General features: G+C 38.5%; 1 protein-coding gene across 2 annotated transcripts in view; it reads right to left on the bottom strand.

The window, feature by feature from the left end:
• The window catches only part of galnt14 (UDP-N-acetyl-alpha-D-galactosamine:polypeptide N-acetylgalactosaminyltransferase 14 (GalNAc-T14)), a 252,867-nt gene that overhangs the window by 46,752 nt on the left and 189,221 nt on the right, over positions 1-16,894 (bottom strand). For both annotated transcript variants that reach the window (XM_026142694.2, XM_026142693.2), the window contains exons 6-8: positions 13,242-13,363; positions 8,404-8,491; positions 5,389-5,473 (exon numbers count right to left, since the gene is read on the bottom strand). In XM_026142694.2, the coding sequence (XP_025998479.1) occupies positions 5,389-5,473; positions 8,404-8,491; positions 13,242-13,363 (295 nt within the window). The remainder of the gene's footprint in view (positions 1-5,388; positions 5,474-8,403; positions 8,492-13,241; positions 13,364-16,894) is intronic.

Genomic DNA, 16,894 nt, shown 5'->3' with positions numbered 1-16,894 from the left:
TTACTTACATGACCTTAGAAGGCTGCCTCTGTAAACAGCAGTTATTTTAACCCAATCAAAATTGACCACTATTGTTATTTTTCTGATGAGGTCAGCCTGCCACAACCCTGCTGAGGTCACTGCAGTAATAATAGGTCAGAGCAGGATGATTAATTTCTTACTGATTTCTGAACTGCATTTTTTTTTTATTCTAGCAGTGGTGGGGCACATCAGCACTGCCATTAATCACAGCACCCCACAGAAAATTACATTATGTAGACATAGAAGCTTTTTTTAAGCACTACTCTGACAGTCTGTGATTGTGGGCCATTACTGCCATTTTAAATTAATTATGTATTGGGGCTTTTTATTAAAAATTAGTCTACATGCAGTATAGCACATAAGGTAACCAACATTAGTTAGTCAGCTGCATTTACTGTGGTCTATTTGGAATTTTATGAATTCAGCAGTTTTTTTCTAGTACTGGTTCACAACAACACATCTCGATGCACTTTTTATACTAACGTAATGATCCTGCAATATTAAAGAAAGAAACCCAATGATCTGATGGGTGATACCGATTAACAAGCACTTGAAAATGGGGAGAAAGAACTCCCTTTTTACAGGAAGGAACCCCCAGAAGAACCAAACCCAGAGAAAAGCAGCCACCTACTATGTGTGGTTGGAGGTTGACGGTAGATAATAGTTACTGGAAGCATCATGATGAAGGATGGTTCAGGGTCACCTGATCCAACAGTAAGTTTAAGCTTTATGAAAAAGGAACCTTTTAAGAACCTCTTAACAATGTAGTGTATGCTGTACAGTGCAGCGAGGAATGCCCAGACCTCTACATTGGAGAGACCAAACAGCCACTTCATAAACGCATGGTACAACATAGAAGAGCCACCTCCACGGGACAAGACTCGGTGGTCTATGTGCATCTAAAGGACAAAGGTCACTCCTTCGAGGATGCCAATGTTCACATTTTGGACAGAGAGGACAGATGGTTTGAAAGAGGAGTAAAAGAGGCCATCTATGTCCACTGTGAGTGACCATCTTTGAACAGAGGCGGTAGTTTATGACACCAACTGTCTGCCATCTACAATCCAGTTTTGAGATCCCTTCCCAGACGCCTTAATGCCCACTCACATCCTGGGCCGTCTGACCTCAAGAAGTCACATGATAGGGTGGGCCTAGGTTTCACAATTAGCTCATCGAAACCTTGGCTGATTGTGACCTACGCCCGTTTTCACACCTTGGCTCATTTGATTAGGTAGAGGATAATTAGGGGGTCCATTGTCCCTCTCGGGGGCTAATGAGGTCTGATAAACTTACATGCATTCATAATAAACAACCTATAGAGAAATTTAGACTGTAAAGACAAAAGTTTAAGCTCATTGTACAAAAACAAGATATTCATTATATATACTTCATATTATACATATATCATTACTCTATATTTGAATAGAACATACATAACAAATACAAAAATTCCACAAAGAGAAGGATGACAATGGGTTCAGGTTTTTTTAATAAAAGCAGAAAAATGGGCCTGAAAGGCAAAATCAGTAGATTTTTGTTTTTAATAACTTCCCAAAGGCAAATGTAAACACATGAAAAACTATTGCACACCGAGGAATGCGTTTCTGGAAGGCATAGCTGCATTTCTATTTGCCAATGTGGACTTAATAAAAGGAAATATTGGGTGTAAATTTTGATGCTGTTTTAGTTTTATGCGCCTCAGTTTTCGACCATTTCTTTGACTGCTCTCTGTCTATATGTTTCTGAACGTTTATGCACAAAAAAACACAAAAGTGAAGAAAACCTTCACAGTTTAGCTTTAAAAGTATCAATAATAAGAAAATAATAAGAAATCTGGTTTGAAATGAGTAACAAGCACATGAGTGTGGCAAGTTTATTATAAGATAAAATAAAAAGTATAAATAATTGGACCAAAAAGCTATTCCAACAAAAATATTATAGAAATGGGTTAAAAAGGGAATTTGAAGGTGGTACAATTTGGTGTAGCAGAGAAATATTACTTTGCTAAGAATAAGTGAGGTGAGCTATATGGTGAAAGACTGCAGGGGTTTGGGTTTGATTCCACCCGGACTGTTTTCTAAAAAAGTTACATTTGGTGAGCAATATTAAAAACCACCATCAGCTTACGTTTAATTTAAAGTCTGGTACCTTTGACCTAACAGTGCCAATGGATGCTACAGGCTGTTCTGCACCTGCATCATCAATTACTATAAATCACACTACTGCAAACTCCACAGTTCCATAATCTGCACCTACTGTCTAGTATAACCTTTGGCAAAAGTACAGTATCATCGTTTTAAAAAAATAATATAAATTTAATCAGAACATCACAACTTTTATATAAAATATCAACTTTTTTGTTTGTATGTATGCTTGGTGGTATTTGTTGAGCTGTTTGAAATTACCAGCCACTCTGTAGGTGCGGACGTTTTCCCAGATTAACTTTGTTGACATCAGCAAGCATGAACACATGACAGGGATGACAAGAGGACGACAAGTCTGTGATCAAATGAGCACAGACAGGACCATAGGGTGTCACTACTTTCTGATTTGTTGAGTATCTCAATTGCATCAGTGGGAAGGGACACCGGGATGCGTCAGATGAAAAATTAACTAAGCTGGTAACACGTATCAATTTGCCAATAACACAGATGTAGCATGAGACATCTTTAAATGTATCAAACCTGCAGACGCAGCATCCAAATAACTGGTGGCTGTGGTAGAGAGGAGGCCACTGAAAGAACTGCCATTAATCCAGGCCACCCACTGAACCACTTACTGGAAAGGCAGAGCTTTCTGTAATAACATTTTCAGCTTTCAGCTCCACTGCCAAATGACAGAAATACTTTTACCTCACACCACAACACCTGTATTCATTTTCTTTAGATTTTTGCTCCTTGTTGTATTATACTCTGCCTTTTTACATGGCATTATATTATCTTATTTATTGTTTTATGCAGTGGGTGCTTTCTAAAATCGAATTGTCCTGATTTCCTTTGCATAACTTTTACCTTACTGATAGCGTTGGTGTTACGGTCATTGTGCCTGCTCGGTGTACTTTTACAACTATAAGTAAAATGAATTGATGCAGCTTGGTAATGAAAAAATCAACCACCCACATCACCAATAACCTTTTGCAGTACCAACCATGCTCATTTTAATTATTCAGTTAATAGTAGCTCGTGTATCTGCAGCAATCCTGGCAGCATGACTGAGGAGGGCACGGTACGACTTTGAGGAGTTACACTCGTGTCTCTTTGGAAGCAAAAGGAGGTCATTCATCACCTCGCACAGCTTACTTTAAGTGTGATCCCACTGGAAAACCAACAGAAATGTGTTGAGGATATTCTGAACTGCCATGTACTGTGCTAACCTGCTCTAACACCTTGAGAAAAGATTGAATTTATTTACCACTTGTCCCTTAAACATATTTATAATTTATCCCATGTTATTTTACAGTTGGCCATAATGCTATAGTTTAGACATTGCTGTTGTAACTTTGCTCTACATACTATCCCGGGTTTGTTTGTGGTAGCTTTATGTTACAGTTTACATCCATGCGTATGTTTTTAAAGCAAATACTACTGAAACATAAGATCATTTGAATTTTCTTCTGTTGAAAGGTCAATTTCTGGTAAATTACACAATAGTTTGTCCCTTTGTTCAGATCTTACATCCAAAACAGGTGTGGGGGAGGGGCCGGCCCAGCACTTCCTGTTTATATGGGGTTTATATCATGATGTCATTGATTGCATCACTGGGCGACTGTGGCTCAGGGGGTTGGGAAGCGTATCTATAACCGGAAGGTCGCCGGTTCGATCCCCGAGCTCTCTGTCCTGATCATTGTGTCCCTGGGCAAGACACTTTACCCTACTTGCCTACTGGTGTTGGCCAGAGGGGCCGATGGCGCGATATGGCAGCCTCGCTTCTGTCAGTCTGCCCCAGGGCAGCTGTGGCTACAACTGTAGCTTGCATTCTCCAGTGTGTGAATGTGAGAGTGAATGAATAGTGGCATTGTAAAGCGCTTTGGGTGCCTTGAAAAGCGCTATATAAATCCAATCCATTATTATTGGGTACAACCAAATGGTTTTTCCTTTTTGCATAGTGAAGTTGTTTTCTTTTCAAACCATTTATTTGTGTAAATGAGTTTGTAAATTAGATGAATAATCTTATTCCTGTTTCTTTGTTTAGATTTCGTTGTTTGGTTTAGCCTTTTTTTTTTAAACAGTAGAGACTAATGAGGTTCAGGTGTGTGTAAAATTCTGTAAAATATAAAAGTGAGATTTTGACAACAGAGGTCGTTTTAAGATGGCAGAATGGAGATGCCAGAAAAAAAAAATACACTAAAAAGAAATTTGACCAGTCTGCTGATGCTGTCTACTTATCACCTTTCTTACCATTTGCACTACTTTACCTCACATAAAGAAAAATAATTTTGCACTTTTATAACTGTGGCTACAATCCTCCATCCACGTGTATGTTTCTAATTTGGCACAGAGATTCATAATATGATTCAAAGTAGCTTGATTTCGTTGTGCAGCCTGTAAATGTGGTCCAGTGTATGGTTATAATTATAGATGAGTAAGGAGGGCTGGATCTATCCAAATCCAGCCCTCCTTGTTTTGTCTTATGGTCATGTTATATTTTAAGATACTGAGTTGTTCTGCTTTATTGAAGCTCTTTGTTATAGGTTGTTGTCCTTTCCAACATTGGGGATAAGCAAAGCAGATTATTTTTACTTTATCTGCTTTTATCTTAATTGGTTATTAATGAAAGCTGCTAGAATGTTATTCCAGATCATTCTGGCCCACTTTAACCTCTGCTTGTAGACAGAAATATGTTATTGGTGGAGTTAAATACTGCTAAAAATGTTGAGTCAAATATTTTTTCTTCTGCAGAGTCCCTAATAATAATTATGCTGTATGGATCAATCGCACACACACATAAAAATACACACACACTTTATTTAGCAACAAGTAAAACCCTGCACTCAAGTCTGTAAAACGATACATATGAAAATGTTATCTATTTATTTCACCGTCAGCATCTTCTGGATTTGGTGAAAATTTAAAACATTTACTCTTCAAGTTTTTAATGAACTTAATTGTCCAAAATTCACCCTAAGAAGACAACTAAACCCGTGCTATTACACTTTTTCCTTTTCATCCTTTCATCAGACTTCAGTGCATCTCTTTCCTTTTGTCTCCTCACTCCCCCTCTTGTCCTTTGTTCCTACTCTTTAACCTCCTCTTCTCTGCCTTCTCTGTTTCCACTTGTCTGCACTTACTTAATGAGCCCTGGGTTCAGAATCTATACACCCACAGTTATACATTTTAATGTTTGAGTTTTTGTGTATGCGTGCATTACTTGATTGGCTGGGTCGGGTCAGTCCGGCGGGCTCTCTGTTCAGGCGACAACTGCTCCCACTTAAAATGGAGACTCCAATCAAAGCCTGAGGGAGAACAACAGAGTAAAGAACATGCTTTAAATAATACTGAGTACAGAGGCTACTGTGCTGTACCAAAACATCAAGGTCACTGTTATGCTATGCTTTCTTTAGAATATGTATATAAAATAGTTAATGAAAAGACAAATAGAGATATATTTTATTTTTCTGATACTAGAGGAAAAACTTCAGCAAAGAAAATGTTGTGTTGGCTTGTGTAGTTTTTTGTGTGCTTACAGTCCACCAGGTCACGGATTAGCTACCACAGTACTCCCCCTCCACTCTCTGTTGGCATGTCTTTAGACTTCAACATGTGTGTGAATGTCAGGATCAATGCAGATGGATCTGATGACCGTCTTTTTTATGATTTCAGCGACAGGTTCATCTATAATTAAAATGCTCTTTATAAGCACGACTATCGTTATCGATTCTCCTTCCTGTGTGATTGTGCGTGCACAGTGGACAGCCCTATTATCTGCATTGATTGGCGGACTGCTTTCACCAAGAAAATAAGACTGGTAAAAGAGTCTAATGGAAGGAGAGAGGTACTATGAAGTCAACAGATAAAGTGGGAGGTAGTGCAGATCGCAGACAGAGAACACAGTTATGTGTTGTTCTGGCTTTTTTACAGGCCGTTTAGCTTTAGCTCATCTGTGAGTATAATCCTGCTGAGCTAATAGAAATGTTCACTTTCTACATTTATTCAAGTTACTAATTTAATGTTTTAAAAAGCATTTACAAAAGCATGATGGTCTTAAAGATGATGTCAGGATCCTGATGGCAGCGAACGAACTGACTGATATCTAAGAATTTGATATCAACAAATTAAAAGGACTGTGTTAACTGTTCAAAGAGTCATTTTATGTGCCAACACTTTAAGCACATTTCAAAGCTGTGTGAGAGAACCCTACTGTGCACATATAGACAATGCTTGGCAAGAGTCTTGAGCCACCCCTCAATATGTTCAGGGATTTATTTAAAAGTGCACATATACATGGAAATACAGTATACAAGGCAATCGCTGACTGGCAGAACCAGGCTCAGGGAGGGCCAGCCATCTGCCACGACCGGTTGGAGTGAGAGATCGGTCTCTCTTAGGTATCTTTCTTATTATTTCTATTAGTAGTCTTCAGGAATAGTTCCCCAGGCTTCCTGAAGGACATTTCAAAGTTCTTTGCATGTTTGCTGCCTTTTGTTCTGTTCTCTGTCAAGATGACCCTTATTACTTAAATAATGTAGAGGTCTGGGGAGGCCAATCCATGCTGATAGTGGTCCATTGTGTGCTTTTACTGCTTTGGCTGTGTGTTTGGAATTATTGTCATGCTAAATAATACCATAAGACCTGTTTCCACTGATTTTCAGTCCAGTTCTTGTGTAACTTGGCACAGCTTAATCTTTCTTTCATTTTTGATCTGTCACAGAAAAAACAGGGTGTGAGGGGGAGGCTCCCACGCTCCCTGTTTGTCATCAAAACGTGATGAAATGTCAACTCTTGGTAGAAAGACAAGAGCAGCCATATGGACACGTTTCTCATTTGATGTCAAGGAAGATAAGACACGTGAAACATGTGGCGCCACTGTCACTGGTGAAAACACGACAAACCTTTACACTTTATATTTTAGTCAACTGAAACAACTTCAGTCTAGTCTACTATAGTCTTATCATATTTAATCAACTAGAACTAAACTCAAACTAAAAGAATCTAGAAGCTTAAATTATGACAAACACTAAATCAAAGTTTGCACACCACACCAGTTCATTCTTTGAATGATTCATAGAATCATTAAGAAACAAACAAAAGAAAGAAAGAAAAACCTAAAAGAAAACAAACAACGATAAAAATACACTGGAAACAGTCAGGTAAAGCGACTGGACTGGACTGAAGATGAGTGACAAAGCAGTCAATATGCAAAGAAACACTTTAAAAGTCCTTCAGAAAGCCTGGAGACCAATTGCTTTAAAGACCACTTTAAAATTACAAGAAGGTTGGGATCCTTGGATACAAAATATGAAGATGTGATCATTCTTTCACAGCTTGCATGCAAACTGATTCTTGTGTTGGATTAGTGCTGTGTCCTAAGTCTTTTTGACCATCACAGTTCTCTGAAACTCCATGTTTTTCACAGAGTTTGTGTTATATAGGTAAGTGAACATCTGCAGTCCACAGCTGAATGCCATGCTGTAGTCAATTAATCAAACAATTGAAAAGTTGGGGATGTGATTGGGGGACATTTTCTGAGAGTAACTAAATATGCAAAATTCCACCTGCTAGCCTTTTTTGTCTTAGAAGAATTATTAACAGAAAGACAAAACTATGATAAATAATAATAAAAGGCGTTTCGTTCTTTTATTTGGAAATATATTTAGATTCATGCCTCTGCTTTTTCAACATCAAACAGCATTTGAGACATATGAGACCTTAAGACTGTTGTAGTTTATTTCTCAAAAATAAACAATTAAATTTGAGAACATAAACCTACAGTCTCTAGTTCCCTTTACAATGATGGAAAGAAAGTTGGTGCACTCGCTGCACAGTTTAAAACCAAGACATCAGCACTTATCTGTGTAGAAACTGGGCAGAAAAAAAGGGCAACTCTAACAAAATCTGAATATTCAAGGACACACGGTTGAGGGACTTTAGTGCACATTTCAAAGATAAGATGATTCAAGGACAGCAACTATTCTCGAGGGGTCCAATATGAGCGAATAAGAGTCACTGCTAGAAGAAGAAGAAGTAGGAAAAAAAATATCTCAAAGCATTTAATGTTCACAGCAGCCATAGAGAACAGGTTCATGAACTCATCACAAACTTATCATCAAGGGCCACCTCATAAGTCAGAAACCCAAAGGGGTTTCTCTCTGTCATCAAAACACAACCCAAAGGTGCCTCAGAGACGTTTGTTTCTGAGTGTAGATGGAAGAAAGTGGTTGTGTACCTCCACGGAGATCGGCAGAGGCTGCCACATAAGCAAACGTATCCATGTTGATGATGTCGATGACTGGGCTAACCACTCGAGACGGGTCCTGGAGACACAAAAAGAACCACACACATTTATGCTTAATTAGGGCTTCAGATTAATTTTTTAAAAAGTGTAATGCAAGGGAAATAAAACAAGCTACCAAGGAAGAAAAAGAGAAAGAAGTGAATGTGTTTCTGCTTTCATCACCAAATTCTGTTCGAATAAATGAGGCGCTCAGTCCAGTGTGTTCATCTGTGTGTGAAACAGACTGTAAACTCCAAGGTCATTATACTGCACTTCTCCGAAAGGGAATTTCAGTCATTCAGCAACAATCATGCAGACAGCAAATGTAGCAAGGTGAGATTGACCACTACCTCTGTTGACTTTAATTCAGTGCTACTTTATTCCCTTCTCTGTCATTAATGTCAGACCACTGAGCCACATGAAATGAAGAGATACAGAAAATGCTTTTAGGTGACAACACAATTTATTAAGAAGCAGCAGAGAAAATGAGTAACACATCAATAGGTTACTGGAGGTAAACTGTGTAGGCTGTGTAGAATTCAATATTTTAGTTTGCGAAGTTCAATACAGGCTCTGGTATTTCATTTCATTTGTGTTAGGGCTATATTGGAATTGACGAATAAAGAAAGGTCTGACACCTAGCTATCCTGATGGAAAGCTTTGTCTTCGTCTTACTACAACAGCAAAGCTGGCTGCATAATTTTTTGTCAAGTGATGTTTGAGCACAGTGCATATTTAGAGCATGACATTGACTGTGCTATATAAAAGACTGATATTACTAATACATGTTTTTAATTATTGGCTTGCAAATCTTTTTTTTTTTTCTGTTTATTTTGGTGGATGCGACCATATTGGAGTAGAGACACAGACAAAGATACTTTTTGATTAGAGATGGGGAGAGCTAATTTACTACCTGGCTAGAGTTCAGCATGCCCCTTGTGTTCATACCTACTAGTCTTTTAAATCAACCAAATCCTTAACTTTAAGGTAAGTAATATAAAACTCCTCCTTCACAGGGCTGTCAGAAGGAAGAAAATAACCAGAGAGATTTTGGTTGTAAGACAATGTATTTCTGCTCTAAAGCTGACCCTTTGTGTTTAAGCCAACCCCAAGTGGTTATTTAAGAAACTGAATCTTGGCTTCATTTGCTTGACTTTTCAGCCACTGTAATTTGTATTTCTTGTGCTCTGCACGCCACTTTATTACAGTGATTTTCTGGTTTATGGCACTTTTGAGACTTTTCTGAAGTAACAACCAAGCAGCTGCCCACTCAACTCTACAGTTTGGTTCATGTGGTTCAGAGAATAAGATCCTCAGTGTAGCGCAACAATAATTTTTAAAAAACATTTGGAAAGCACATCCTCCATCAATGAACTATTTTCCACTTTTAAACAAAGTGGTCTGGAAATGCACCAAACCTTTTTTTCCTCTATTTTTCTGGTGTTTCTTGTAATTCACCTCTACCAACTTTCATGAAATCCAGCTGGCAGTTTTCTACTAAGCTTGCTGATAGACCTCAACTCATGTCCCAGTGGAGCAACTAATCCTATAGATAGATTTCATTTCTGTGTTGGAAATGAGCAAATTTATAAGCTTAAATCATGCAGACAGGATGCGGGGAAAAAGGTTAGCGTGTAAAGCATTTCTAACTTTTTAAGTGAACATTTAAAGCCATTAAAAATGTAATGCTTGATATTTGTGACTGGTTGATGAGACTGTAAAAAATGGGATAATATCAAGCACCAACAAAAATTCCCGTATCCCTCAACCCTGTGTAATCGTCCATAAGGCCATAAGATACTCATGGATTTAGTTTAGTTATTGCCTCCTTAACCCTTAAACAGAGTCCTAAATCCTTTTAAAGTGAAAACTGGCAAAAATGGCTGCACTTGATTTTCCTCATATTTTTTCCTTGATGGTGCCATTTGCTCTTTACAAGGATAAAAGGTACAAAATCTCACTTGCACACACCCACACACACTGGCGCTGCCAGACTTGCACTCCCTTTTAAATCATGAAGTGTCCCTCTATTAGTTTGGTCAAACGGCTGGATGCATCTTCAGCCAGTGATATTACAGAGCAGGTGGAGCGGTTCTGGACCATTAGCTGCAGGGTCAGTGCAAGGGGACGCAAGCTGCATCCTTCTACAGCTTCAGCCACATTACAAAGCACTCTGTCTGCTTTAATAGCTGTTAGGGTAATGACACTGTGCAGCACTCAGGGTGAAGCATCACGACATTACTGTCGTAACCGGATAACTGTTATTTTCAAATCACTCTGGAGCATTTTCTTAATTTTAGCCATTTCTTTTTTTTTTCCCTTCACCTGAATAGAAATGAGAATATTTGATGAGTAAGTTGAGAGGAATCTGACCCCAAAGCAATCTGCTTCTTTTATGGTTTTGGACTCTTGTTTTTAAAGTGCAACTTTCAAACATTTATTGAATTTTACAAATGAATAAATGTATAAATGAATTATAAATGATTTTATAAATGATTATTGAATTTTAATAAATGACCTGTTTTACATAGTCGTCCTTGAGTATTTTATGCAAGCATGCAAGGAAGTTGTGTCGAGGCAGACGTTTGACTATTGACAAAATTATCATCTAAATTGTCCCTTCAGAAAACCCATTATTCCAAAACAACAAGCACTCTAGGCTTTAATGCAATTCTTTATATATTTTTAATCACTAATACCATCTTTCAAATCATTTTTTAAATCCAACAGTGCATGCAGGGAGTGCTAGTGTTAATTTTGTTCATTGCTCCTCATGTAAACAATTATTCTGTTTTCTTTTCCTTCATTTAGGAGTGAGGTTTATAGGTGATGTTCACTGAGCGTCCATAGTGCCTAAATAGCCCTGTCACTGTCCTATTTCATTTCCAGTCATTTCTTAGGAAATGACTGGAAATACTAATGAAACCATCAACATATTCACTACATGTTTGGCCGTTCATTGTGATTATCGCTTTTGTTTTGCAGCTCTCTTTGATTGCACATGCACATATAGCAACAAATGAGCAATGTTGCTAAACACAACCAGGATCCTTTTATGTTGACATGCTCTGAAAATATTACTGTTAACTGGTGAACAATTACAATAAATTGTTGCCTTGGTGCTGAAAGACAAAAGCAAAAGCGGTAATGTGATAGACATGGGGCTGAGTAAATACTCTCTAGATTCAATCAGTGGTAAAAAGCTGGGAAATTTCTATTTATTCAAATGAGAAGATGCATATTTGCATGTATTATTTCTCAATTACTTCCCTGACAATGGAATTACAATAAATCATTTATTTGACACAAAATGATTTGTTAGCATCAAACAGTAAAGTATTCAAAAAAAGGCTTTTTTGGCAAAACAGAAAAAGCTTGACAACAACTAAAAGAGAACAAAATCAAAATATATGATAAAATTGATCAGATGTGAAATACAGAAAAGCAGATAACCTGAAATTTGGACAAGACTTTAGCTCTCTATATCAATAAGACAGACAATTATTTTGCGGGGAATGTGATTTTACGGTAGCCTGGAGTTTTGACTACGCGTGTGTGTTAATCGGATCAATACCTCATACATTTAAATCTAAATATACGACTATAGAGTGACTACATAGACAGTGACAGATCACTTTTGTGCTTGAACACACACAGGCGCACACACACAAACACACACACACACGAATAAACCACGAGTATAAATATGGATGGTGATGGTACAGCAGCAGAAACAGATCAGACTCTCTGGTGGATTTATTGATCGCTTCTCTGCAGATTGAGATCAAAGGTCTTTAATAGCAGGCAAACAACTGTTGACTTGATGAATTGGAGAAGTTCAAGACAGGTGTTAAAATTAAAATGAACTGGAGAAGAGAGTATGCGAGGCACATGGACAGGGAAGGAGATGAGAAAGGCCATGTAACGTCGTAAAGCAAATCAAAGGAAGGTGATGGTATGTGTAAAGCCAGGGTAGGATAGAAAAGGATGCAAGAGGAAGTGGATAGGGAGATTTCAAGAGAGCAGAGAAACGAGAGAGGAAAAGAGATGGGGATAGAAAAGAAAAGTGGACGTTTCAAGAGGCCAGAAAGAAGCTGAGAGGAGGCCAGAGAAAGGAGGGGGAAAATTACGAGGAGATGTAAAGAGAAAAGGAAGAAAAGCAAAGGTGTGAGAGTAATGGCAGTAGCACAGGGAGGAAGACATGAGGTGGGGAAAGTAGAACAGAGTGCGATAACCAAAATTGTTGGATAAGAGGTGAAAACAGGAGAGGAGATGAAAATGGAAAAGAAAAGGTGCAATGGTACCGAAGAGTAAGTAAAAGTAAAGGAGACGAGAGACGGAAAAAGGGAAGAAAGGAAGAGAGATGTGACAGGACAAAAGGGAGCGGAGAAGAGGTGGTGAGAGGAGGCAAAACAAGGTGATGAGAGATTGGATGGGGAGGACAAGAAGAGCAGACACAAGCAGAGGACAGCAGATGGGAGAGTAAGAGGGGTGAAGAAGAGAGTACCGCACTTATTTCTTAATGAGAGGCAATCAGACCGGCATCTATTTTCTTTAATGGCACGATTTCACTTCGACCACTGGAGTCATCACGCAGAGGCTTTTTGTTGAGTAGTAAAGCATGCCATATTTGCAGATTGGCCTTGGTCATTATGCCTCATGACTCACATATATTTGTGTGTATATATAGACACATCTGGAACATGAGAGGGTTGTAATTTGATAGAGAAGCTTTCAGACTCACATATACTTTGTTGCATTAGGGTTTATAAATGAACATGCAGTTACACCTCTTTGATCCTTTGCAGGAGGGGTGGCAGCCAGTCTTTGTTGACCTCACAGTGGCTGTCCAGGAAGGTCAGCACTTTGGCTCTTGCAGCGTCCGTCCCCCGCACTCTGGACCTGATGAGACCTTAAGCAGACAAATAGAAAGACAGTTTAATCTCATTCCTGTTCATGCAAAACCTTCAAAATATTAACCACATCTATTTAAAATTATAACTTTTATTACACAAGACCTAATTAACAATTGTTATTCACACTGCACTTTTAAATATCACTGACAAACTTAGGCCAGCAGTTTAAATGTTGTGGCTGATGGATATATAATAAAGGACAATGCAATTGCACCAACATGTTTTTTTTAAATAAATAAATAAATACAAAATGAACTGAATAGAGAAGACATTTAATAGAAGGGTCTTTTGAAAAATGCATATAATCCAGATCTATAATTATTTTTGCACTGAAAACCATTTCACTGAATCACCCACTGATAAGCACATTAAGACAATGTGTCCCTGTGCATAAACAGAACCAACAGGTTTGATTTTAATTTGTCATTCATGCTTTAGCTTTTAAAATAAGGTTTGGAAAACACTGTATCTTTTCTGTAATAAAGCTTTAACCATACAAGGTACCCGGTACAGGGTGGGTGGGGGTAAAATAAATGTATAAAACTGTCATAGAGATACAGATTTATTACATGAAAGTGGTGCTGTACAAGATTTTCAACATAATTTTGAGTTGTACTTAAAGTAACTATATTCAATATGTTTAATGCCACTTTTAGATTTACTATTGCATCATTAATATTATTAAAGCATCTCCTTAATATTGAAATTGTTGATTATATGAAGTAATTACATATTGCTGGTAGCTTTACATAAAGTGATGCAGTTACTCCATAAAAAAAAAAAACTAAAAATGTTGTGGAGTGGAACAACATTTGCATTGATTAACAAAAAAATCCAAAACATTTGGAAAAAAAAAAAAACAAAGGAAAAAGATAACTATTGATAAAAATACAACTAAATAAACAAAACAATTACGGTGTTTGTGAAATTGTGAAATATGATTCATAACGCTGAAAAAACGACTACAGTATGATACAATCATCAGTTCAACATGGTGTTGTTGTGCCAACTCAAAAGACTTTTGGTTAATTTCAGTCTTCTGTAAACAACAGATCTAAATTTGTAAACAACGTAACAACATTTAATCATCCAATCACAATTAAGAAACAGCCATAATTACAGCGAGCACAAATGGTACTGATAGTGTCGATTTACTGCACCTTTCTCAGTCCCATTTACAGTCTCATACACACTTTAACATTGAAATGTTGTGTACAGTGTTCACTTGGATACCGTCGATATTGAACTTAAAGCCCTCCCAGCTTTTCTTTGCTAAATTGAAATCCTCCGCGTTGCCGTCTGAAATTGATTCTTTTCAGGGCGGCAGATCGGATAAGACAGTATATACTCAAGTTTCATGCTCACAAGCTGTGACTATCAGTTAAACACACACATCCTCCATCCGCTCGCTATAAATATACACGAAGACTTTCATCGAAAAGGCCCCACAGCAGCAGAAGAACAAGACAAAGAATATTTCAGGCACTGGTGAGAATGGAACCCGTAACCTTGGATGTATTAGTGCCTTGCTCCATTTATTGACACCACATTTCTTGCTTTCACTTTCTTTCACTTGCTCTCGCAGTCAGTCAGCAGAGGGGAAAATCGATGCAGTGCTCTTAGAGGGCCTGTCAGACATGGACACAACCTTTTAACAGGCGCATCACTCTCTGCATTTGTGTGTCTGTATGTGTGTGTGTTGGAGAACAGGTTTGCGTATCCATTTTTAAACAAGTGGGAGAGAAAAGCAAAGAAGGGAGTGGAGCAAAAGGCCAAATGTGTGCGTCAGTTAACTGCAGTTGTGTTTTAGTAAGACAAAGACAGACACACACAGAGTGTGTGTGTTTGTGTGTAAATGAGCCTGTTAAGGAGGTCTCCCTGACGGGGTCCAGTGTTCCCCTCTATTTGGACTAAATGGTCTAATCGATACTCCCTGACACGGAGACGTAATGTGTGTGTGAGTACGTGCACTGTTGAATATGTGTGCGGTACATGCCCACAGAGGAGTCTGCATTGTTGTATGTGTGTTATCGTGATAGTGCTGGGGCCCATTGTGAATGTGTGTGTGTGTGTGTCGGTGACATTGTACAAAGGTCCGTGAAGTTTCACGCGGCGCCGTTAGGCCGAGGCTCAGCCAATTAAAAATCCCATTTCATCCTCAATAAGGCTTTATTTTCTGGATGGATGGACACACACACACACACACACACACGTACCCAGACACATAAACTGGACTCACATACAAGCAGGGACACACACACACACACACACACACACACACACACACACACACACACACACACACACACACACACATATCTGCACTGACAGAAGTGGACGCCCATTTACTTAGATACACACACACACACACACACACACACACACACATCTGCACTGACAGAAGTGGACGCCCATTTACTTAGATACACACACACACACACACACACACACACATACCCGTTTCTTGGGTTAGAGGGACAATTTCTGAAATTTTTGGCAAATCAGACTGGACATAGGGCTATGGGGACACCGGGTTCCAGAGGTGCTAGAGCTACAATATGCATATCAAAAATCATGAAAAAAATCAGCAAACCTATACACAACTTAAAATTTAAACATTTTCTTTGCTCGACTGAGATATAAAAAAGGCTATTTTTTCAGACATTCTGGTGGTTTGTAGAGACTTTTCTGTAGCTCGGTCTATAAGGACAGTCTGGTGTACAAGGTCAGTGATGTCATCATACATATACACAAAGTATAGTCTGTTCTGAAGGGACACATGGTGTGTAAAGCCAGTCTACTGTACACACACACACTGAGTAAATCTGGTTTAAAAGGACACATGGTGTGTAAAGCCAGTTCACTGTACATATACTCACACATGCACTAAGTATAACCTTCTTAGAAAAGAAGGTGTATTATAAGACTGTGACTGATACATCATTATAGTAAAATTGAATAAATTTGCTTAGGCTGCTGCCCCTGCGACCCGGCCTCGGATAAGCGGTTGAAGATGGATGGATGGATGAATAAATTAAAAAAAATAATAAAAAGACTATATTTTGGTTTTCTCTGATGAGCATTACAATCTGACATACAAGCTTACATAAAACACCACAGATCATATCTGTTGTGATCTACTAACAGGTGGTCAAAGTGTCATTAAAACAACTAGAAGCATAATAATAATAATAATAATAATAATAATGGATTGGATTTATATAGCGCTTTTCAAGGCACCCAAAGCGCTTTACAATACCACTATTCATTCACTCTCACATCCACACACTGGTGGAGGCAGCTACAGTTGTAGCCACAGCTGCCCTGGGGCAGTCTGACAGAAGCGAGGCTGCCATATCGCGCCATCGGCCCCTCTGGCCAACACCAGTAGGCAAGTAGGGTAAAGTGTCTTTCCCAAGGACACAACGACCAGGACAGAGAGCCCAGGGATCGAACCGGTGACCATAACACAACAGTGCTTGCATCAACTAGAACAAACTATGTATTATAGAGTTTTTCATTGTCCT

Source organism: Astatotilapia calliptera, chromosome 15 (assembly GCF_964374335.1).
Source record: "Astatotilapia calliptera chromosome 15, fAstCal68.1, whole genome shotgun sequence".
Taxonomy (NCBI): Eukaryota; Metazoa; Chordata; class Actinopteri; order Cichliformes; family Cichlidae; genus Astatotilapia; species Astatotilapia calliptera.
This window is presented reverse-complemented; position numbering and strand designations above follow the sequence as displayed.